Below are 22,654 nucleotides of genomic sequence, written 5' to 3'. Positions count from 1 at the left end.
TTCTTCTAGTAAGAGCTTTTAACTAAAACTCTAATGGAAATAAGTATCCTAAGGTCCATATGGAAAACTGGATAAAATGGCAGAGATGTGACCAACACATAAAAGCAAGCCAAGTGTAAGAATTACCTGCTTCTGTGCTGGACACCATCTCTAGTTCTAAATCGCTATGTCCTTATTCATCGCTCCTGTTGACAGGGGACTGCTGCTTCCCACCATCACCCCTGGGCTGGGGACACACACAGCAGGAGGGCTGGGGACTCAGCAGGAGGATGCTCCCTGCTGTTTCATTATGAACAGGTGCAGAAACGGGGCCCTGTGTCCTGTGGAGCTGAGCTCCAGCCCATGATTGTGACTAGGTGTTCTGAATAGTGCCTATCTTAGCCTGCTTGCAACAGCATAATAAATCCAGTGCTTACCATGAACATGCAGTGCTAGGAAAACAGTAAAAATAACATGGAAATGTTTGGGAAAAACACACGATATGGCTTGACTATTTTTATTTAGTTTTGAGGTCATCCACGCTTTTTTAAATCCTGAGCATGTGGGTGCATACACACACACACACACACACAGAGAGAGAGAGAGAGAGAGAGAGAGAGAGAGAGAGAGAATAAAACTCACATCTCTCTCGAGTGAATGGTAAACCAGTAACAGATTTTCTGTCTGGCTCCTCGGCACCCTTGCCTCAGGCCCTGTTGGTGTGTGGTTCGGCAAGCAATCAAAGGTCATAATTTCATTGGCAGTTAGCATCAGGTTTAATTTTTCTAGCATGTTGCATTTACCAAAATGTCTGGTTTTAGTTATGCCAAGCACTCTCTGAATCAAGCTTTGAGCAGTATTGTGTGTTTAGGTACCTGAGGTTTATGGAACACACATGCTAATTGTTTTCAATCACTTTCCTTTCTAAACACAAAAATGTGTTTTCTGAAGCTGAGCAACAGTAGTCCTTGATGACAGTGCTCATTTCTTGTAGAAAAGGGCTCCCAAACAGGTAAAAATGCCAATTTAACAAGACTGCCGCCTACTGATGGGTATAGTTGAAAAGAATACCAATTATGGTGTTTTTTTTTTTTATGACTGCTTTGGGTTCCTTTTTAAAGGTCCTTCTTAAAAATTAACACACACAATTTAAATTGCATTTCAGGAGTGTGACCAAGTCCATATAGATGATGTTTCATCAGACGACAATGGCCAGGACCTGAGGTGAGCGAGCCTTGGTGCACAGACTGAGTGGTCCTCTGTTAAAAGAGTTTAATTACTCAGCAATTAAGATGAATTTTCTGTTTGATTAACTCCGGCCTTCTCTTGCATCTAAATAGCACATACAACTTTGGAACAGATGGCTTTCCTGCTGCAGCCACCAGTGCTAATTTATGCCTGGCAACTGGTGTCCGAGGTGGTGTGGACTGGATGCGGAAACTGGCCTTCCGCTACAGACGAGTAAAAGAGATCTACAACACCTACAAAAACAACGTGGGAGGCAAGTGGCTGGCGGAGGCCTCAGTGGGCTGGGCTAGGAGTGTACACCTACAAAGTGCCACTCACTCTGGGGCCACACTGTTGGGTATAATAGAATACGGACAGTTTTATCTAACTGATTAAATTCTACTACAACTTTATAACAGACATAAGACTAGAACCAGCTGCCCTGGCTGCCAAGTGCCATGGGATGGCCTGCAGTGACCTGCGGTGGCCTGCAGTGACCTGGGATGGCCTGCAGTGATATGGGGGTGGCCTGCAGTGACCTGAGGTGGCCTGCAGTGACCTGGGGTGGCCTGCAGTGACCTGGGGTCAGCTCCTTGACCTTTTCAACACTCAGTGATCCTTCCAAACAAACCTTGTCCACAACACAAGATGGGTTATAATATTGTTTCCTGTCCTGTGTTGTGTTAGCCTGAGTTTTTTCAGCATAGTTCATGGTGGTCAAAGTGGCTTAAATATAAAGGAAATAACAATCAGTTAATATAATGGCAGATACATCGATGGGGCTGTTTCCAGTATGGCTGGAAAATATGTGCATATTAAATATGTGCCTTCCTCCAGCCAGGAACCAGAACTAGGTCTGGGGGGAGAAACATCATTCCATAGAGTCAGACAGCATGCCAAGACACTGTCCCTAAGCACACCAAGGACTGTCACTCACCCTAGAACCGGAAGGGTAGTCAACTTGTCCCCATAGTCCATGGTTAGAAATTGTCCACTGAAAGATGGGGATCTGGGAATGTCCAGGGGCACACATAGTCCCTGAAAACTAAGCACACATTTGCAAATGAATGATAATTAATGGTCTGTTTCTTCTTTATGAATCTGCATGGTCATGTGGGTGAGGATATGGGTTTCATGATCATTCTACCCCTCAGGTCTGCTTGGCCCAGCTAAGAGGGAAGCCTGGCTCCAGCTGAGGGCTGAGATTGAGGCACTCACAGACTCCTGGCTGACCCTGGCCCTGAAGGCCCTCTCCCTCATCCACTCCCGGTGAGGCCCCCGTGGGCATGGGCTGGGCAGTGGGCATTGCTCAGGCTTGCTTATCTTGAAGACTTATTTGTCAACAGTTCTTCCTTCTTTGTGTTCTCATAGGACGAACTGTGTGAATATTTTAGTAACAACTACCCAGCTCATCCCAGCATTGGCAAAAGTCCTGCTATATGGATTAGGAATTGTGTTTCCAATAGAAAATATTTACAGTGCAACTAAAATAGGTAAGCTCTTTATGGTTTTTACCTACTGGTCATCCTTGAGGCCAGTGTGAATGGAAAGATGCTGAATGAAGCTTATCTTCAGAATCCTTGTTCATCAGAAAAAGGGAAGGGTAATGAGGAATATCAAATATAACCCACACAGCTGAATGATAAAACTTTGCTGGAGAAGGTAAAGGCTGGGCATTCAACCTACAAATGATTTAACATCAGTTCTGAGCGATTGGATTTAGTCTTTTAGATAACTTTGAACACAAGTGTCTTAGTCAGGGTTTCTCTTCCTGCACAAACATCATGACCAAGAAGCAAGGTGGGGAGGAAAGGGTTTATTCAGCTTACACTTCCATACTGCTGTTCATCACCAAGGAAGTCATGACTGGAACTCAAGCAGGTCAGAAAGCAGGAGCTGATGCAGAGGCCATGGAGGAATGTTCATTACTGGCTTGCTTCTCCTGGCTTGCTTAGCCTGCTCTCTTATAGAACCCAAGGCTTCCAGTCCAGAGATGGTCCCACCCACAAGGGGCCTTTCCCCCTTGATCACTAATTGAGAAAATACCCCACAGCTGGATCTCATGGAGGCATTTCCTCAACTGAAGCTCCTTTCTCAGTGATAACCCCAGCTTGTGTCAAGTTGACACACAAAACCAGCCAGTACAACAAGCATTTTGTAAGTTAAAGCAAAAGTTAATACAAACCCATACAAAGTGGAAATAAACGCTTCAGAATAGTTTTCTCTATTTTACTGGAAGTGGGGTTTTGTTGGTTTTAGCTCAATATGTATAAAAACTTGATTTTTCATTTTAATTCTGGAAAGATAGGAAAAAGAAGCTTCCTACCAGAGAATACACACTTGGGAGGGGCGTCTGATGTGTAGTTAGAATATAATAAACTAAGGAGGAAAAGGATGAGAAGTCCTGACTTGTTCTCAAGAGGAGCAAAGAACTACCCATGAGCCATTATGACAACAATATGCAAATGAGCCTCCAGCGGGCAGGCACTGGATGTGGAAAACTGTACTAGCCAATTTGCATATTCATCTTTACATTTTACAAATGAGGAAACATAAGCACCCAGGCTTAAGTTGTTTGGGTAAATGGCTGAGAGTCAAGCCTAGGGTCACTCTAATCTGCACTCCTCTCCACAAGGAGACATCCTGCTAAATGCCTGGCTGTGTGCAGGGCTCTAGAAGCTGTTGCTCCTGGCCAGGAGGAAACAGAGGTCAGTGTGGACCAGGTAGAGAAGGACAAATAAGAATGCTTATGGAGCAGATATGCTAATGAGGTCTCTGAGTGGCTCTCCTGAGGTGCTCATGAAACGCTGCCTGTGAACAGCCCTGAGCACACATTAATTCCCTGGGTATTCCCTGTGAGACAGAAAAAAGTATGGGTATCCTCAGAGTACAAAGGAGGCTGATGCTGGCTGCTGACTCCATCTAAAGACAAAAGAGCAGAAGCAGTTCCCTCAGCTCTGACTTCCATCTTCCCGTAGCCTTCAAAGCTTTTGCTCAGTGGTCACTAAACAATTATTTGTTTGTAATGTGAATGTTCTACCAGATTAAAACATTCCTGGGGCCCTTTGTTTCTTTTTCACCACAATGATTACAGTGTACAGCGTTCCTTATACACTTAGAAAATGTGTATGTACTCAGAAAATGGGTTCGCATGAAATGGATAAACATCTGTGCATTGGAAGAGGCTGGGGAGGCCATAGAGTTTCTTATAGGCAGCTGGGTCAACACTGCCATGTTAACCAGGAAAACAAGGTTACCGTGACAGGAATGCATGGAGCCTGGGCAGCTGAGCCTACCATTTTAAAAAATCTGCCGATTCAATGTCTAAGAACAACTCATGCTTCTTAAGCTAAAACTTTTTTTAATGAAAAATAATAAAAACAAGCTCCTTTTAAAAATAATCTTATGTTTTGTTCTGTTTTTGTAAGCAAAGTAGGGATTGAAAGACCTGTGACTATTGCTGACTGTCATCAAGTGAAATGACTGTGGGGGTCACTATAGACAGGCTGACAACTTAAGCTTTTCAATATTTAGTGCAAAAAAAAATCTATATAACCCAAAGTTTGCAACGAAACCTGTAGATGACAGTATACAAGCAAGACTTTTTATTTTTTCCACCAAAACTTCACCCTTAAATAACCTCTAAGGAGTTGTGAGATTAGCTCAGGGAAAATCAGCCTAACCTGTGAAAAGCTCTGGGCCTGATCCCTAACACTATAATAAAAAAAAAAAAATTAAAAACAAAACAAAGAAAACCCTGTTCACATTTACATAGCAATTTAATATTCCTTTCTATACAAGTCAGAAAGAATTCAGCTTTGCAGAACATGAAAGCATTTTCCCATTCAGAGGAAAAAGTCTGTTTCTTAAAGTGATTTAAAATTTCACAGTTTAGTGGGCAACTAAAGCATTGAAAGGAGTCTTTGACCAAGGCTGGCCATATTACATTCTGTCAGATGCAAATGAAAGATTTTAGTGCAAAATACAAATATAAAGCAGACATTTGTTTAAGCAAACAAGCAATTTGTTCATGGATCTATCTGATCCTCATTTGAAAGAGGTGCAGGCCCTGCTCAGCCATTCATGTTTGAGAACTATCAACTGTCCCTTTGTCCATTCAAATGACCTTATTGGCAGCCGAGACCCAGACACCGATCTCCTCTGTGAGAAGAAACAATGCCAGCATTACCTACAGAGATGTGCTGACAGCCTAGCCCAGAGGAAGGCCTGACATTGGAAAGATAATAGACAGATAATAGACAGATAACGGTGTTCTGTTGCCTGGATCCTGCTTTCCTCTAGGAAAGTGCTTGGTTGGGTGTAAGATGGCTGGGTGAGGTGGCCACAATCTTGTTGTACTACCCATAAGCACGGTATCCGACAGTTGTTTAAGAGGATAAAGATATGTATAGCATATTTTTAAGCAAAGACATTAGGCTTTGTGTGTCTTTCTCTGGACCAGCAAGGGTTCAATTACTAAGTTTGGTTATTTTTGTTTTTAAGTCACTTGCACTGATCTTGTTTGATTTGGCTTAATATAACAAGTTTTTTAAGCTAAAATAGACTGCTAGAATTATATGCCTTTTAGTCTCAGCTTGTAGGGAAAGAATTTTTATTATAACTCAGTACACTAGCGTGCACACACATACACTCAGGCACATGTATATGGACACACATTCATATGTTTGTATCATTAAGATCTTTGGAAAAGTCTATTTAAACCAGGCTGCCCAACATTTTGGCTTTGAGACATGGTGTTTCAAAGTTCAAGCTATTAATTGTGCAATGGAACTAAAAACAAAGCAAAACCTCAGAACTTCAGTAAGTTTGTGATTTTGTGTTAGGCCACATTGATAGCTAGCCTGACTTCATGTGTCTCAGGCCATTAATTTTCGAAAAACAGCCAACATGCTGCTAATGAATTCACAACCTTTAGTACATTGTGCTGTCTTCATATTGCTCAAGTGGCTCGACGTGTTTCCCTGGGTTGGATAGAGCTGAGTCGGAAGCATGGACAGAGTGTCTACTTAAGGATTCCTAGCATCAAAGTATACTTTCTGTAACTTGCTTTTATCCACTAGGAAAGGAAAGCTGTTTTGAGAGGATAATCCAAAGGTTTGGAAGGAAAGTGGTATACGTTGTCATAGGAGATGGTGTGGAAGAAGAGCAAGGGGCAAAAAAGGTAAGCCTCCCCAGAGGATGCTGTCTGCAGCTTCAGTCCTCAATATTGGCTCCTTTTACCCATGGCAATTTGTACCACAGACGATGAAATGTGGAGAATTGTAAACACGGGGAGGGGGCTGTGAAGAACCCTACAGATGTGAGTGAGCTTTTCAAGTGGTAGTTGGTCAGAAAAGCTGGCTTAGCATCGCAGCAATGTTGCAGAACCCAGGGGACATATACTGTCCTTATTTCTGGCATATAGGACATTGTCAGGTGACTCACATCTTGTTACCCAATCCCTCTCAAGCATCACTTTGGAAAGATGCTTGCTGACAGTCCAAGCCGGCATGCAAGATGAAATAATTTTCTGTCCCAGAGGGCATCTGCCTTGCTTGGAGTGCTGGAAAGGAGCGAGCCTTGGATATGAGTATAAAAGCTTTCTGGAACCATGCCCTGTTCACCATTGCTGGTGTGTGCTTCTGTAATCCTATCATTACCTTAGGAGAAACCATCTCCTTTGGCATTTCACTGTGCTTCTTAAAGGACAGGACCCCCTTCCTTACCTGACACTTGAGGTCTTCAGAATCTGATTATAACTTGCCATTCTGGTCTGTCTCCCTCATCCACCCATTCATCTGGTGACCTGCTACCTTAGTCCATTTTCTGTTACTATGGAAAAATGCTTGAAGTTGGATAGGTTATAAAGAATAGAGATGTATTTGGCTCAGTTCTAGAGCTACAACTTTGGAGAGTATGGCATCAATGTCTGATGAGGACCCTCTTATTACATCATAAGGTGGCAGGGGGGCATCCCCTGTGGACACAGGGCACGGACTGTCTTCATCACTGTAGAAATTCACTAATGTCACAGTCCTTCTTTTACACATATTGCCTACTCAACATCATGAGCTCAGTCTAACTAATCCTAATTATGGCCAACAGTTCTCACCTTCCATTAATATCACCATGAAAAATTGAGGTTTCATCTCCAACATGTGAATGTTGGAAAACACATTCAAACCATTAACCCCTCTCTTTTACCACACGCCCTCATTTCCCCCAGAATATTTTAACACTATTAAATATTAATAATAACATCCTTTTGTTATTGTCAGGCTCATTTCTCAAAACTCATGCCATGCAAACATCTTGTGTTCCTAGGCTATTTTCCCTTCTTGTGGTGCTCACTTGTGCTTTAAGTGGAGATACACAGTGCCAAGAGTTTGGATGCTAATCTAACCCACATTGGATTTACAGCTTCATTGTCTGTCCATTCTGCGACTTTGAGCAAGTGTCTTAAGCTTTTCCTTTCATTTTAGCCTCTTTCCCAATGAGCATAATCACAGCCTCTTTGATCAATTAGATTCCTTAAGACTTGTGAGTCTCATAAAGGAGCAGATGGCAGCTAGGATTACAAATATAATTACGAATGTCTGTTTTGGTGACTGAATATGATCTTGGGGTGGAAAACTTTTGTTGGAGACTCCATCTTCAACTTCTCTGTATGTCTCTAAATCTTGGTACAGTTGTACTCCATGTTTCTTCAAGGACATTCTATCATGAGGTGATTAAAGTTCCCTTCTTTCCCCACAAATTCATTCACAGAGGTCTTCTTTCAGAGCCATAATAGACACAGCAGTTCAGTCCTGCCCTTTTCCAGTCAGTACTAGAAATGGCACACCAAGGTCCAGCCAGGTCTCAGATGTAGCACTGACTGCCAGGTGTGACATGTAGCACCCTTTTCATCTGTCTCTGAAGATGGCTTCCTTTATCTCAGATACCTCTGAATTCTAACCAGAGCGCAGGCACTGGCCCTCTCTCTGTCAGTGACAGAAGATGCCACTGAGGTGCCTGGTGCTGATGGAAACATACACACAACTTGGCCTACTAGTGCTTAGTAGGAGCATCAAACAAACCTTGTTGATTGTCCCATCTCACCAGTGTCAAGTCCTGACTGGTCCTGGGTACATTTGTCAGCCCAGAACTAAATTAGAATACCCCAAACTCAGTCCAGAGGGCTGAGGAAGAATGGTAGATAGGAAATTGAAACTCAAGTTCTCTTCCTTGGAAAGCTTGTAGAATTCCCAGGCCAGAACCCCCTAGTGGCTGGAAGAGCCTGGGAGAGAGACTCCAGGGTTCTGTGCTCCTATGTCCAAGTCAGCGTTCCAACTACCCTCCAAGCTGGGCTTTCCAAATGGTAATTTCAGGAGAACGTTAACATAGTGTGGCTTTTGTGTTTTCCATAAGATGCAAAACCACAGGTAAAATCCCACTTGAGGTGGGTCCTTCATAGGTCTTTCTGAGATGTTTCTCAGATGGAGAGCCCTGGTAAATAAGCACAGTGTGGCAAGCAGGAGCTCCTGAGCTGACACTACAGTTCAAAGGTGTAATGAGATGGTATTTTCTATCTTCAAAGAGCAGTTAGGATTATCTTCCCAATTTTTCTTTGGATGTGTTTTTTAACATCAAAAAGAAATTAGAGAAAGAACATTTTCTTTGGATTTTTACTTATGAATCATCTTAGTTTTACTTTGATGATAGTGGGTGAATGTATGTGGTAAGATTTACAAAAAGGAAAATCCTTGGACCTTGTAACCTGCCTGTACGTGTAAAAAAAAAAAATTCAGCTTTCAAAAAGATCAGGTTCTTATATGTTGCAAAAGGTGCAGACACCATCAGTTTATAATCACCCAGAGTAACTAAACATTCATTTAAAGACAGTAGTTGAGCTAGTCTTTAAAAGAAACCAGCATTTAAATAGTAGTTCTCCATATATGAAGGTAGAGAAAGAGAGACATGAGAATTGATGACATATAATGAGTATCTTCAGAGCAAAGATGTGCCCAGAAGGAGAGAATATTTAATATCTAACTTAGTTTCCTCCTTATAGGGGGAAAGTAGAAAGCCACCATCTTACATATAAGATAAATACATAGACAACATCAGCGGAGGGACGTGAATGAAGATGGCTACACACACTGTAGGAAGATCTTTGTTCCAAAGAGGGAATGTAGGTCACCAGCTCTAAAACTCCATTCATAGTCCCTTGTTTTCAGGCACTCCCTTTAATATCTCATTAGAGCCTCAAATGATGCTGCTGTAAGGAAGGCTCTTCTTGGACACATTGCTCAGAAGAGAAAACTAAGACCTAGCTGGGCCAGGTGACATGTGCCTATACTCCCTGCTCTCAGGGCACTGGGTTGGGGAGATAGGAGCTGAAAGCCATCAAGAAGAAGAAGAAGAAGGAGGAGGAGGAGGAGGAGGAGGAGGAGGAGGAGGAGGAGGAAGGAGGAGGAGGAGGCTGCAGCTCCTTGGACCTTGTGACCTTCATGAGCATTTAAAGATTACAGAGTAATAACCTTTCTCAAACAACCATAACCAAAACCAAGAAATGGCTAAAACACATAGCTAAAAATTGACCAAACTATGACTTGAAGCTAGTGTTCCTTCAAGCTATAAACTCAAACATCCCAAGCATGCTATGATTTTGCTTTTAGAAAGTTCTATGGATTATGAACCTTAAATACTGGATGAGTTTGTTTCTTGGTGGGAGGGGTAGATATAACATAACATAGGCATCTCCTTGCCCCTGGCTTTACAGTGATTTGTTTCTCTTATTTAGCAGATGTCGACAGACAAGATAGAGCTCTTACCGGCTCATCCTTTTCAGTGAGGGCTTCCTACTTAAAAACCAAACCATCACTCAGTTATATTAGTTTCCAATTACTAACCGAACTTATGTGAGCACCCCTCCCCAGTGAAGGTCTGCACATTTGAGCAATCAAATCAAAACCATGCCATGTTACATTTCTTCAAAACCAATTTTAGCTGCTTCTCTTGCTTCTCAGTTTTCCATGTTCTTTCAAAAGCCTTACAGCATTCTCTCTTACTCCCTGTAGAGAGGTCTTTCATCTGCCTAAATCATATTCTTCAGCAAGATAGGAACTTTTTAAAGCCAGATACCAGAAAGCAACCAGTTGCCTGTGTCCTTAAAGGTCACTTGCTGCAGTTTCTGTCGTCCTGACTCTCCTTGGTACAGCCAGGCTTTCCTAAGTAATTCAATCTAACCCTATAATTTCTTTCATAAAAGTACTCCCTCAAAAATGAAGATATAACAAAATTTGAGGAAAATAATTAAGCACAGGTATGATTTTAAAAACATCAGAGTGGTAAGAAGGGAGAGCTAGGTCTCATTGCTTAATTAATCTACATTTTCAGAAATCCATTTGAATCTTTGCAACAGGTAAAAATAGCAAGCATCCACTACTCTCTATACTGACCCAGGATTTCATTTAAAAATAGTTCCTTTTAAGTGCGCATTCCAAAACCTGCTAAGGTAAAAAAATGAAATAAAATAAAAATAAATAAAAATTTTAAAAAGTAAACTAAATGCCAAGCTAGTGATGCCTCATTTTAAACTCTAGACAGAGCTACTGTGGGGTGGGGGTGGGGATAACATTTGTAGCACAGTTTAGTTCTTTGTTCTTTATTTAAGGGGGCACAGAGAGTAAACACTAAGTAGAGATTAGTTTATTATTGCAAGTTGTTTGTTCATGCTTACAGATTACATATGAAATGCTAGGCTTGGCCCTCTCTGCCTAAAGCAGTGACTCTCAACCCTTTCACAGAGGTCGCCTAAACTAGTAGAAAACACCGATATTTATCACATCACGATTCATAACAGTAGCAAAATTACAGTTATGAGGCAGCAGTGAAAATAATTAATGGTTGGGGGTCCCCACAAACTCAGGAACTGTATTGAAGGGTCACAGCATTAGGAAGGTTGGGATCACTGGGCTAGAGGGCACCAGAGACAACAGTACTAAATGGTCGGGGCAGGAAGTTTCACCAGGGACTGTTAGAATGATGAGTCTTTGGAAGCCTTGTTATTTACAACTGAAGTGTTTGAAACTCTATATGCAAACTGCCTAGAAATCATGTCTGCGCAGCACAGATGGGTTTCATGTTTGTGAAACACAGATGGTAACTCAGCACCTCTTCTCTGCATCTCCTTTCTCATTGAGCAGTCTGTCCTGGCGAGTCTACCTGTATGAGAACACAGAACACTGCATCAGTAATCCTTTATTATTATTACTTTTATTTTATTTTTCTACACTCCAGTCATTACCTGCCCCAGTCCACCCTCCTACAGTTCCTCATCCCATTCCTCCTTCTCCCTGTCTCCAAGAGGATATCCCCACTCCCCAGACCTCTACTAGGCCTCCCGACTCCCTGGGGCCTCAAGTCTCTCCAGGGTTAGGCTTGTCTTCTCACACTGAGGCCAGACCAGACAGTCCTCTATTGTGTATGTATCAGGGGCCTCTGACCAGCTGGTCTATGCTTTATCTCAGTGTCTGAGAGATCTCAGGGGTTTGGGTTAGTTGAGACTGCTGGTCTTCCTATGGGTTAACCCTCCTCCTTAGCTTCTCCCAGCCCTTCTCCAATTCAACCACAGGGGTCCCCAAGTTCAGTCCATTGATTGGGTGTAAGTATCTGCATCTGTCTCAGTCAACAGCTTGTTGGGCCTCTCAGAGAACAGCCATGCTAGACTTCTGTCTGTAAGCACACCATAACACCAATAATAGTGTCAGGCCTTGGGGCCTCCTTTTGAGCTGGATCCCAATTTAGGCTGGTCACTGGACTGCCTTTTCCTCAGTCTCTTCTCCATTTTTGTCTCTGCAGTTCTTTTAGACAGGACCAATTCTGGGTCATAGTTTTTGACTGTGGAATGTCAACTCCATCTTTTCACTTGTCTTTCTACTAGAGACAGACTCTACAAGTTCTCTCTCTACTGTTGGTCATTTCATCTATGGTCCCTCCCTTTGAGTCCTGATAGTCTCTCACCTCCCAAGTCTCTGTTACTTTCTAGAGGGTCCCCCCATCTCCCAACCCTCTCCCCAGGTTGCATATTTCCATTCATTCTTCTGGCTCACAGGGCTTCTCTCCCTCAGGGCTTCTCTCCTGTTCCTCCACACCCAATACCTAATCATATTCCCACTTTCCCCTCCCCCTCCCCTCTCCCATCCTGATCCTTCCCTTCCTTTGCCTCCCATGATTGCTTTGTTCTCCCTCCCAAGTGGGATTGAAGCATCCTCACTTCAGCTTGTGGACCTTCTTGAGTTCTCTGGATTGTGTCCTGTGTATTCTGTACTTTTTTGGCTACTATCCACTTATTAGTGAATACATACTATGCATGTCCTTTTCAGTCTGAGTTACCTCACTCAGGATGATATTTTCTAGTTCCATCCATTTGCCTGCAAAACTCATGATGTCCTCTTTCTTAATAGCTGGATAATATGCCATTGTGTAAATGAACCACATTTTCTGTACCTGTTCTTCCATTGTGGGACATCTGGGTTGTTTCGAGCTTCTGACTATATCACAGATAAGACTGATAAGAACATAATAGAGCATGTGCCTCTGTAGTATGGTGGGGCATCATTTAGATATATGCCCAAGAGTGGTATAGCTGGATCTTCAAGTAGATCTATTTCCAATTTTCTGAGGAACCTCCAGATTGATTTCTAGTGCAGTTGTACCAGTTTACAATCCCATCAGCAATAGAGGAGTGTTCCTCGTTCTCCACATCCTTGTCTCCATGTTCTGTCACCTGAGTTTTTGATATTTGCCATTCTGATCGGTATAAGGTGGAATCTCAGGGTTGTTATGGTTTGCATTTCCCTAATCACTAAGGACTTTGAACATGTCTTTAAGTGCTTCTCAACAATTCAAGATTCCTCTGTTGTGAATTCTCTGTTTAGCTCTATAACCCATTTTTTTTTGATTGGGTTGTTTGGGTGTTTTGTTTTGTTTTGTTTTGTTTTGTTTGAGGTTAGCTTCTTGAGGTCTTTATATATTTTGAATATTAGCACTCTAGTGGATGTGGGGTTAGTGAAGATTTTTTTCCCAATCTGTAGGTTTGCTTATTTGTCCTATTGACTATGTCCTATGCCTTAAAAAAGCTTTACAGGAAAAAAAAAAGCTTTACAGTTTCATGAGGTCCCATTTATCAATTATTGATCTTAGAGCATGAGCCATTGGAGGAAATTCCAATGTACCAATGAGTTCAAGGCCCTTTCCCACTTTCTTTTCTATTAGATTCAATGTATCTATCTGGTTTTATGTTGAGGTCCTTGATCCACTTGGACTTGAACTTTGTGCAAGGTAACAAGTATGGATCTATTTTCATTTTTCTACACACTTACTGCCAGTTAGACCAGTACCATTTATTAAAGACGCTTTCTTTTTCCCATTGTACACTTTTGACTTCTTTGTCAAAGATCATGTATCCATAGTATGTGGTTTTATTTCTAGGTCTTCAATTCTATTCTTTTGATCAACCTGTCTGTCTCTGTACCAATACCATGCAGTTTTATCACTATTGCTCTGTAGTATAGCTTGAGGTCAAGAATGGTGATTCCCCCAATTGTATAGAATTGTTTTCCCTATCCTGATTTTTTTGTTTGTTTGTTTTTCCATATGAAATTGAGACTTGCTCTGTAGCCTCCCCACCCCCTGCTGGCCGGCCCCCAACATTTCTCTTTCCATGTCTTTGAAGAATTCTGTTGGAATTTTGATGAGCATTGTATTGAATCTGTAGCTTGCTTTTGGTAGGATTAACATTTTTACTATGCTAATCCTACCAATTCATGAGTATGAGAGATCTCTCCATTTCTGAGGTCTTTGTCTAAAGGCCTCCCATGAGATCTGTCTTAGTCATCCTTTAAATAAGCACACTAGCATGCTACCATGTGGATGTGCAATTATTTTACCTGCCCTTTGAGACTGAGACTTTAGGGAGTTCTAGCATTTAGTGTTACAATCCCATCTTGGATGAACATACTGGGAGTACATTTCTGAAAGTACAATATTTGCATCAGAGAGAAGATGCTCTTAAATTATAGAAGATTGCTATTGGTGCATTTTTAATAATTGTGCAAACATTAACTTCCATGTGAAGAGATGCATATAGCTTTTTTATATGATGGATGTCATGTGTAGCCCTAAGGGCTGAGTGTTGATTTTCAGTGGGAGGAGTATTTGAAGAACTGTGCCCATAGGCAAGAAGAGCAGAAAGGCCTGCCACTGTGTTCCCCTTGGGACATCCTGTTGCTCTAAAGACTCCCAAGCCTGTGCTCCTCTAGGCTCTGATGCCCATTTCAGCTCTCCCTTGTTAGGAATGGAGCATCTCCATTTCTGTCAGACACAGCCTGTCCATCTCAGTATCTGACCAAATGAACCCAGGTGTCCCCAGCCAATGGCCACTCAAATAGTCCTCTTCTCTGAATGTCTCCTGCTCAGCATTACAGACTACTTCACAGCTTTCTCTGTGACCACCTAGTCACACCTCCAAACCTCCCTTTCTCTGCACCGCCCCCCCCAAATAGTTTTAAATACCTTCTTCTCTGTGTTTTCAATCCTTCAGCAAGTATTAGTGGCCCTTTTCTTTCATTTACAAGATAAAAATCTAAACTCCTTAGTTAATTCTCACGGCCTTCCCCTGAAAAGCCTCCTTCCTTATCAGAGAACAGACTATTCCAGCCTGATGACATTCCAGGCTAATTACAGAAGGTGCTTCCTGGGTCCCTTATCTCTACACCTTTGTGTATCTTCTGACCAGGAGGCCCATTCCTTTCAATCAACCCTTCTAACTGTGTTTATTCTTCCAACTTGTGTAAGCCCAGCAGTAGCTGCGCCACCCTCTCAGCACTCATCCTTTCTATTCCTACCCTCACACCACAAGGGGTTGTGATGGTTCAGCAGATATGTCTTTGTACGTGGCTCTGAGCAGTGGAGCATGGTCTTGTGTTAATTTTTGCTGCAGCTATGGTGCTCTGCAAATAATAACATTTGTTTTAACCATAAACTTAGAAGCAACATGGAATCATTTACACCAACTAATTAATTTCCTGATAAGTACAGTTTTGGGGATATGGTGCCATAAAGGAACCTCATTTGGCTACTGAAGGGTCAAGCTCAGGTTTCTTCAAAGCCATGTGCTTCTCTTTCACTTTTCTGCCAACATTTTTTCCCAGGTTTATATAGGAAATATTTGTTTTAGTGGCCAAGAATAACAAGCCCCCCGCCCCCACCCACACCCACACACTGCACACACTGCACACACACACACACACAAACTTGCACATGCTCACACTTCATTGCATTCATTTATCCCTGGGAGTGCAAAATCTTGGCATTGTTAAGTACTTTGGTAGGTAAAATATTACCCTGTGTAGTATTGAACTGATGATCTATAACAACAGCCACAGGCCTTCTCTGCTAGACTCAGTTCTCAATTAATCAGCCACTTGATCATGGACACTGCTTAGAGTCCATCAGGCTCTGTGAGGGTAGCTTGTTGACCGCAGCAGACACCACTATCTGTCCTTTGTGTAAAAAGATGGTGCTGAGGCTGGAGCTGAACATTATAGCATGGAGGCTTCAGACAGGCCTAGACCTGGTAGGGATCTTACATTTAGTCTTTAGCAGCTATTATTTAGACCTCTCTCTTCTCTCCCTTCGGTATAGACAATGATACTGCCACTGAGTCACCTTACACACAGCCCAACAGAACAGCTGATGTTTAACTCATTACTATCAATAAAGTGGTGTAGAGTTGGTATATGGGATGGTGGACTCTCTGGCTTTTCAGCCAGCCATATCTTTCTCTCACATGGAATCAGTGGCCACAAGGTTCACCATGTGCTCCAGCACAGACTCAGCTGAGAGTCCTTCCAGATGTTCTCCTTTTGCACTCAGCTCAACTGTTGCTTTATTGTTTGGGGCATTTTCCTAGTTCCCTGTGCAAAGTTCTCCTGCTCCTGTATTTTTGTCTAAGAGGGTGAGCGAGCACCATCTGTTTCTGACTCTTATATTACTATACCATGAGCCCAGAAACACAAAACACAATCTAAATAAGTAAAGGAGCCATAGTACAGATTGCAATCTAATAGTGCCAAGGAGAAATCTGTCTATGTTGTCTGCAGATGTTTTTGGCATTCATTTCTGGACTATTATGTTATTAACAAGTAACAAAGATATATAGCTTCCTGTCATAGTACTGAGTCTGGAATGTTCAAAATTAGAGAATCCAGTAAAAGCCTTTAGCAGATTAGAGTATATTAGCACTATTAACATGGTTGATAAGTATATTAAATAATGTATGCATTATATAACAGTCATATGAGCTCTATCAGACTGGAAGTTTCATTATTGCCTGCAAATTTTTATAATCTAGCTTCTTTGACAGATTTCCCACTTCTTATGAAGTTTCCTCAAATTCTTCAGAAGTGTAATTGCTGATACTTCTGCCTCCAGATGATTGTGTGTGAAAGAAATCTGTTTTCCTGTGAAAAAATAAGTTTGTTCTCCTAGAAAGATTTTACTGCTACATAAATCCTCTTTCAAATGCTTCTGAGCAGAAGTCTGCTCCAGCCTCCCTCCGATGAAGGAGATAGCATGTTTCCAGGATGCTGGTCTGTCCAAAGGTCCCAGACAGTCCTGACTAAAGTTGCTTTGTGCCTTGAGGGCTTAAAAACTGCAGATACACACACTCACAGCAACTGTAGATGCTCATTTAAAATCTCTTCCTCATGAAACAGTCATGAAGAAAGAACAGTGGCACCATCTCTGAGCAAGATTGTGTCTAGAAAAACAGAACTGTAAAATACTGTCAACTGAGGAAAACTTCTCAACCTATAAAGTATAAGCTTTGTAAACTTGGCACTTGGCAATGCTCAAATGACACTGATTTCTCTTCAGTGACTTTTAAATTTGGAAATGTCATTCAAGTCACAATGGAGAGAAATGTGTAGTTGAGAGAAAAGTGTAGTTGAGAGAAATGGCACTCCCCTCACACAGTATTGCTTGGAGGGAGGTGGGTTTGAATTTGTGTTTTCAGTAGATGTGAGCATGCTAGCTGACAGTTTGTACAGTACTGAAATGGAGCAGGGCCTCTCTAAAGGAGATGGGAGGGCTTATGTTGGCTGGGTCTCTATTCTTACCATACATCTGCCCTCTCTGCAGCATGCTATGCCCTTCTGGAGGGTCTCCAGTCACTCGGACCTCATGGCACTGCATCATGCCTTGGAATTAGAGTACCTGTAACAGCTTCCTGCCAACTTGACACTGCACAACTGCCCTGTGGCCAGAGATAACCCAGCAGGCTTGTCTTCTTGTGTCAGTGCTGGACATCAGGATGTACCAATTTCAGCATATGGATGCATAGCTGCTGCGGGCTTGACTGCTACTCTCGGGGTTAATGGAGGACCATGTGTATTCTTCAGAACAGCTGTTGACTCTAGTACTGTGAATCCAGTGAAAGTAAGTCATGAGAATGTTCTCACACAGTGTGGTGTGTCTTGGCTACATTAACTACATGGTTCAAACCTGTGAAGAAAAGACCTACAGACACTTTGGTTTTCGGCAAATGTGATACAAACAGTGTCTGTGATCCAGCAAACTTGATCCCACAACAAAGACTCCCACACGTCGCCTGTACAACTCGTGGAGCTGGAGCTATTTTATTTCTCAGAGGTTTACTTTTTGGTGTCCCCCACCCAGGGCAATCTGTACTTCGCTACTTATTTATGAAAAAGACTTTGAAAAAACAGATTTGCTGAGGTATAATTCATATACCATATGATTCACCAAGACAGACTTCTCAGCTTCAAATAGTTGAAGGGACAATAGCATAAGAAATAATCAATAAAAGGCCTTGGCCTGACAGTACAGCAAGTACTTTGAATTTTAGCACATTGCAAAGTAGTTTAAAGTATGTCTAATTTAAATGTGTAAAATGTACATCACTGAGACAATCGTGTACAGAAGGAATTTTTGGTGTAAATTTGTAATAATGGATGATTCTTACACATTCTGTTTAGGGAATGCTATTATGAGGTAGAAATGCTTTCCTAGGAAGCTTGGGCACAAACTCCTGCAGTGCCTTATCTAAGGATTGGGTATAAATATTGTAGATAATGGATCTTTTTGATAATGTTATCTAAGACCAAAAGCATGAATGTCAAGTGTCAACGAGGATTTTATTTTCTTAGTCTTTTATCCCATTCATTTTTCTAATTTGTGTACGTGAGTGTGTGTGTGTGTGTGTGTGTGTCTGTGTGTGTGTATTGGTTAGTTAGAAGGGACTTGATAAAAATAACAGTGGCTCACAACTTAAAAGTTTTGAAGTCTTCCTGACCACCTCCCCGACTTTCTCATTTCAACACTAATGTATTATATGTAACTACTTGGAAAAGAATGACTATTCAAACACTTCATCCCACAGAAAGAATATAGATGATAGATATATTTTATTAATAAAATTAAGTGGAGCTTAGCAGAGTCTCCATGCACTCAGAATGATTACCGTGTCTGGGATTCTTGTTCATATCAACGAGGACTTTACTACATAACTGGGTCAGCAGCACTTCTCGTCCCACCTCTTACTCTTTCCTTCCCACCCAGACAAGATTCATTGCCCAATAGTGGGTTGGTCTGGCCATCATCAGAAACACTAATGTTGCTCTCTACGTATGACAAGACAGACATAAACCTGGAGGGGGGTGGGAGAAACACAAAAATGATCATGTTTGTCATGTTATAAAAAAGATTCTTCCAAAATGATGAATTTGTATACGGTCAGGAGTCTTTCTCATTGTGGTCTTTGTGTTGCCATAAAATTACCCTTTGGATCAATTTTAGTTTATATTATTAAGTTATTAATAATATTATTTAATATTGGGGGCAGCAGGTTTGACCCAGAGTAGCAGAAAAACCACCCTACTTTTTTCTATTCTAAAAGTCCATGTTGCTGCTAAAATTAGTCGTTATAAATTGTCTAAATTGTTAAAAATGAGTAATGGAATTAGTTTCTCCCCTGATGCAGACAGAAATGGCCAGTGTTGAGACCTCTTCATCTGATGCTGTTGTACTCTGCAGACTGAAAAGACAGCCTTGACCTTGGCCTTACTGTAAACAGGTGTGCTGTGTCCACGATTGTGTACAGAACTTTTTTTTCTTCATTAAATTTGTGTTTAAATTAATAAACTTGATTTGTGCGGTACTGTATGCTCCTTGGATGTCAGTATCATCTTTCTGGTTTGGGCTATGTGGAGGAGCTGAATCTTGTTTGCATTAGAATGCTGCAGCCAGAGGAAGTCATTTGGACAGCCCAGTGATGGCTTTATCAGTCCTTTAGGACCTGAATGGCAAGGCAGCAGCTGTGTCTTTGATCATCAGAAGGACTGGAGAATGGAAAAGCTCTTTATTTCCCCAGACTACATCAACTGGATCCTCACTCAAATTTATCTATGATAGAACAGAATTAGGCATAAATTATCTGGGATTGCAGAACATAGCTCTACCCACTTAAGTACCCAAGAGACAGCAATATGAGGCAGTTTCATCCAAAAGGAACATTCACAACATATATCTCTGTGATTTGCCAGATTAATCACTGACAGAGGACTATAAAACCCTACAACTTATTTTCTCTTGGGACTTTAACCCGAGGAATACAGCATTCCTATGTATAAATACGTGACAACTGACTACACAGTTGTCTGTCTGGCCTGTTCATCAGTCATGTGATGTAGATTTTTTTCCACAGGCAATTACTACACCAATTCTAGATTTGAACAAGTAGGTGTCCAATCTGAAAGTGGTGAGGGTTGAGAGGGAACTATTTGACAAGGTGGAGGTGGGAAGGAATGGGACCATCGGGTCATAGGTGAAAAAAGTAGAAAACACAGACAGGGCGGGGATTGTACACTCAGAAGATGAATTCTCTGTCACTTCTAACATGGCATCCCCCAAGACCAACCATTTTAAGGACTCCCCTCTGACTATTAATAGAAGCTCAGATTTCTAGTATTCCAGAGCCTCCAAATACAGCTTGTCCTTGCCTCTTGGCATTACCTTGCATTGCTATAATGAACAAGACTTCAATTCCCCTGGTCAGTACATAGACTAAGAATCCCACTTCATTTTTGCTCAGAACATTCTAGCATTCTAGTCTAAGTCCACAGACACCATAGCCAGCTCTTGCTGGTCGTCTTTGGCAAAGTTCTTTGCTTTAATGTCACAAAGCACTTGATCCTTCTCTTGAATGTCTTTCCTACCTCCCGCTCTGCCTTTATGGGCAGTTCACATTCCATGCCATAGACTTGCCATTTCATGTGGCACTGCCCTACCTTACCTAGGTACCATGGGGCAAGATGACCTTGATCCCATAAACTGACTTCAATGTAAAGTTGGTAGAAACTGTGTGAATTAGTGAGGGGGTGAATAGGATACATTCAGGTTATAAAGGCTCCTTATGGAAATCAAATTTATGGATGCTATTCTAAGTGAAAGAGGAGTCACTGAGGAGCAGACACAGAGATGTAACTGGATCTGACTTATTCTTGCAGTGATAACCCTTGCTGCTAAGTAGACAATGGGCTGTTAGTGAAGGAAGTGGAGAAAGGGGGAGGGGGTGATAGTTACTAGGCTGCAAGGTCAGTGAGCAACGGTCCAGTTAGGATGAGGATGATGGAAAACTGGAATCTGGCTTTGTTGACATAGCAACAGCCAGGCTGAGTAAGATGTTACATGGAGGGAAAGTGAGGCACAGTGGAATGTGGGTGCATATGGGGTAAAGGGGCATTGTCTACGCCTTTGTGAGACAGGGCATTCTAGTTCACAGCCTTGATTCTGTGACAGATGGCCTGCAATCCTAGTATAGCAAAGCCACATTTAACTGTATTCATGGTTGCCTAAAATGGGAATAACAATGAGCTGTTTCATGGATTATAAAGAAAAACTAAGCTAATATTTTCAAAGTGTTGGATCACTGCCTAGCAGATTTTCTAATGTCGCCCCCTATTATACACTGTTTGTATACACAGGATTGTTGAGGTTTTTTCTGCTCACATGAAGAATCGGCTTCTCCAATAGAATACTACCCTATAGATGTGCACTGCATTGCTGGGGCTAGCCCTAGAAAACAGGCTGAAAAACAGGCCCCAGCTCACAAGTCTTTGGGTAGTGGATGTCAGAGAACTCACTGACTTCCATGAAAGGTCTGTGAGCAGTGCTGATGGAGGCCAGCAGCAGGCTAGCACAGGCTCCTGCAGACTCAAAACACAGAGCTGGCCTATAAACCTAGGCATAAAGCTGAGACTGACAGTAGGCTAGATTGGGAAGGAGGTACACTAGCTGATAAAGGGGAACAAAGCTCCAGTCCTGGAAGTCAGAAGCCTAAAAGATTGATGAGTGCCCAAGAGAGAACAATAATGATGAGAGTTCATGCCTTTTTACTTCTTTTTAACCCTTAGTGTTTCAATCCTAGGTCAGTCTTTTGCTTTCAAAATTTTCTTCCAATCAACATTTACAAATGCCAGGTAAACAGACACAACACATTTCCCAATAACATTTTACATTTGTTTTTTCAAAACATTTGCATATAGCATGGATGTTTCTCAATTCAAATGACTTTAAAGGAGGCCATTTGCTTAACAGAACCTGGAGATGAGAGACCTTGCTGGTCCACTCATGCAGAAGAAATTTCCCTGCAGACGTTGGAAGTTTCAGTTGCAACCGTCTAGCCGGACGCACATCTTTTTTTCTGACTTCTCAAACAGTGCAGTCACCAGAGCACATCTTTCTCTCAGTGTCTTCCTGAGTGCTTCCACTCCCTCCACTCTGTGCCATTATACGAACTGACAGGGTGACTTGTGGCAGGCAAAATGAAAGGGTTTGTAATTTAGGAAACCTCTGGCCCCACTGACTGAAAGCAGGTTGTTTGTAAAAAGGAAATCCTGACCTCAGCTAACTGGCAAACTCTGTCAGAAGCAATAGAGGAAACGGAGGAGAAAGAACAGTACTGGGAGTTTTACTGGGAATGGAATTAAAATGGATGCTCTGCCAAGAGAGCACTCCCCATGGAGGACTAAGACATCCCCAGCCCCTGAATGCGATTACACAGTGGTGGGTATCTGCTACAAGAGTATAGCATAGTTGTTGCATCTGGGAGCGGACTGCTGGGGACCATTGCTAGATCAACCATCCTGAAGATGAATGCCCTCTAGTTTGCAGAGATGGAAGACCTACCCTGACTTTATCACAGTTGACTCAAAGCACCAAGACTCCAGACAGACAGGCTGTAAATTGGATGTTGGATTGGTTACTTTTCTCATTACCGCTTAAGGAAGCAGGGTTTATTTTGGTGTATGGTTTGACAGGCAATCATAGCAGGGAGCCATAGTGGTAGGAGCAAGAGTGTGAAGCAGCTGGTTCCATGGCA

General features: G+C 42.0%; 1 protein-coding gene across 3 annotated transcripts in view; it reads left to right on the top strand.

Annotated features, from left to right (window-relative positions):
* Positions 1-19,432, top strand: part of Eya1 (EYA transcriptional coactivator and phosphatase 1) — a 142,222-nt gene extending 122,790 nt beyond the window's left edge. For 2 of the 3 annotated variants that reach the window (XM_021155505.1, XM_021155483.1), the window contains 6 exons: positions 1,145-1,203; positions 1,320-1,480; positions 2,361-2,475; positions 2,578-2,699; positions 6,288-6,388; positions 17,395-19,432. In XM_021155505.1, coding sequence (XP_021011164.1) covers positions 1,145-1,203; positions 1,320-1,480; positions 2,361-2,475; positions 2,578-2,699; positions 6,288-6,388; positions 17,395-17,475 — 639 coding nt within the window. In that variant the 3' untranslated portion in view covers positions 17,476-19,432. The remainder of the gene's footprint in view (positions 1-1,144; positions 1,204-1,319; positions 1,481-2,360; positions 2,476-2,577; positions 2,700-6,287; positions 6,389-17,394) is intronic. The other variant, XM_029483170.1, reaches the window with a different exon arrangement.
* Positions 19,433-22,654: the final 3,222 nt, after the last annotated feature.

The sequence above is a fragment of the Mus caroli genome, chromosome 1 (genome assembly GCF_900094665.2).
Source record: "Mus caroli chromosome 1, CAROLI_EIJ_v1.1, whole genome shotgun sequence".
Lineage (NCBI taxonomy): Eukaryota > Metazoa > Chordata > Mammalia > Rodentia > Muridae > Mus > Mus caroli.
Note: the sequence above shows the minus strand (reverse complement) of the source record. Positions and strands in the feature narration are given on the sequence as shown.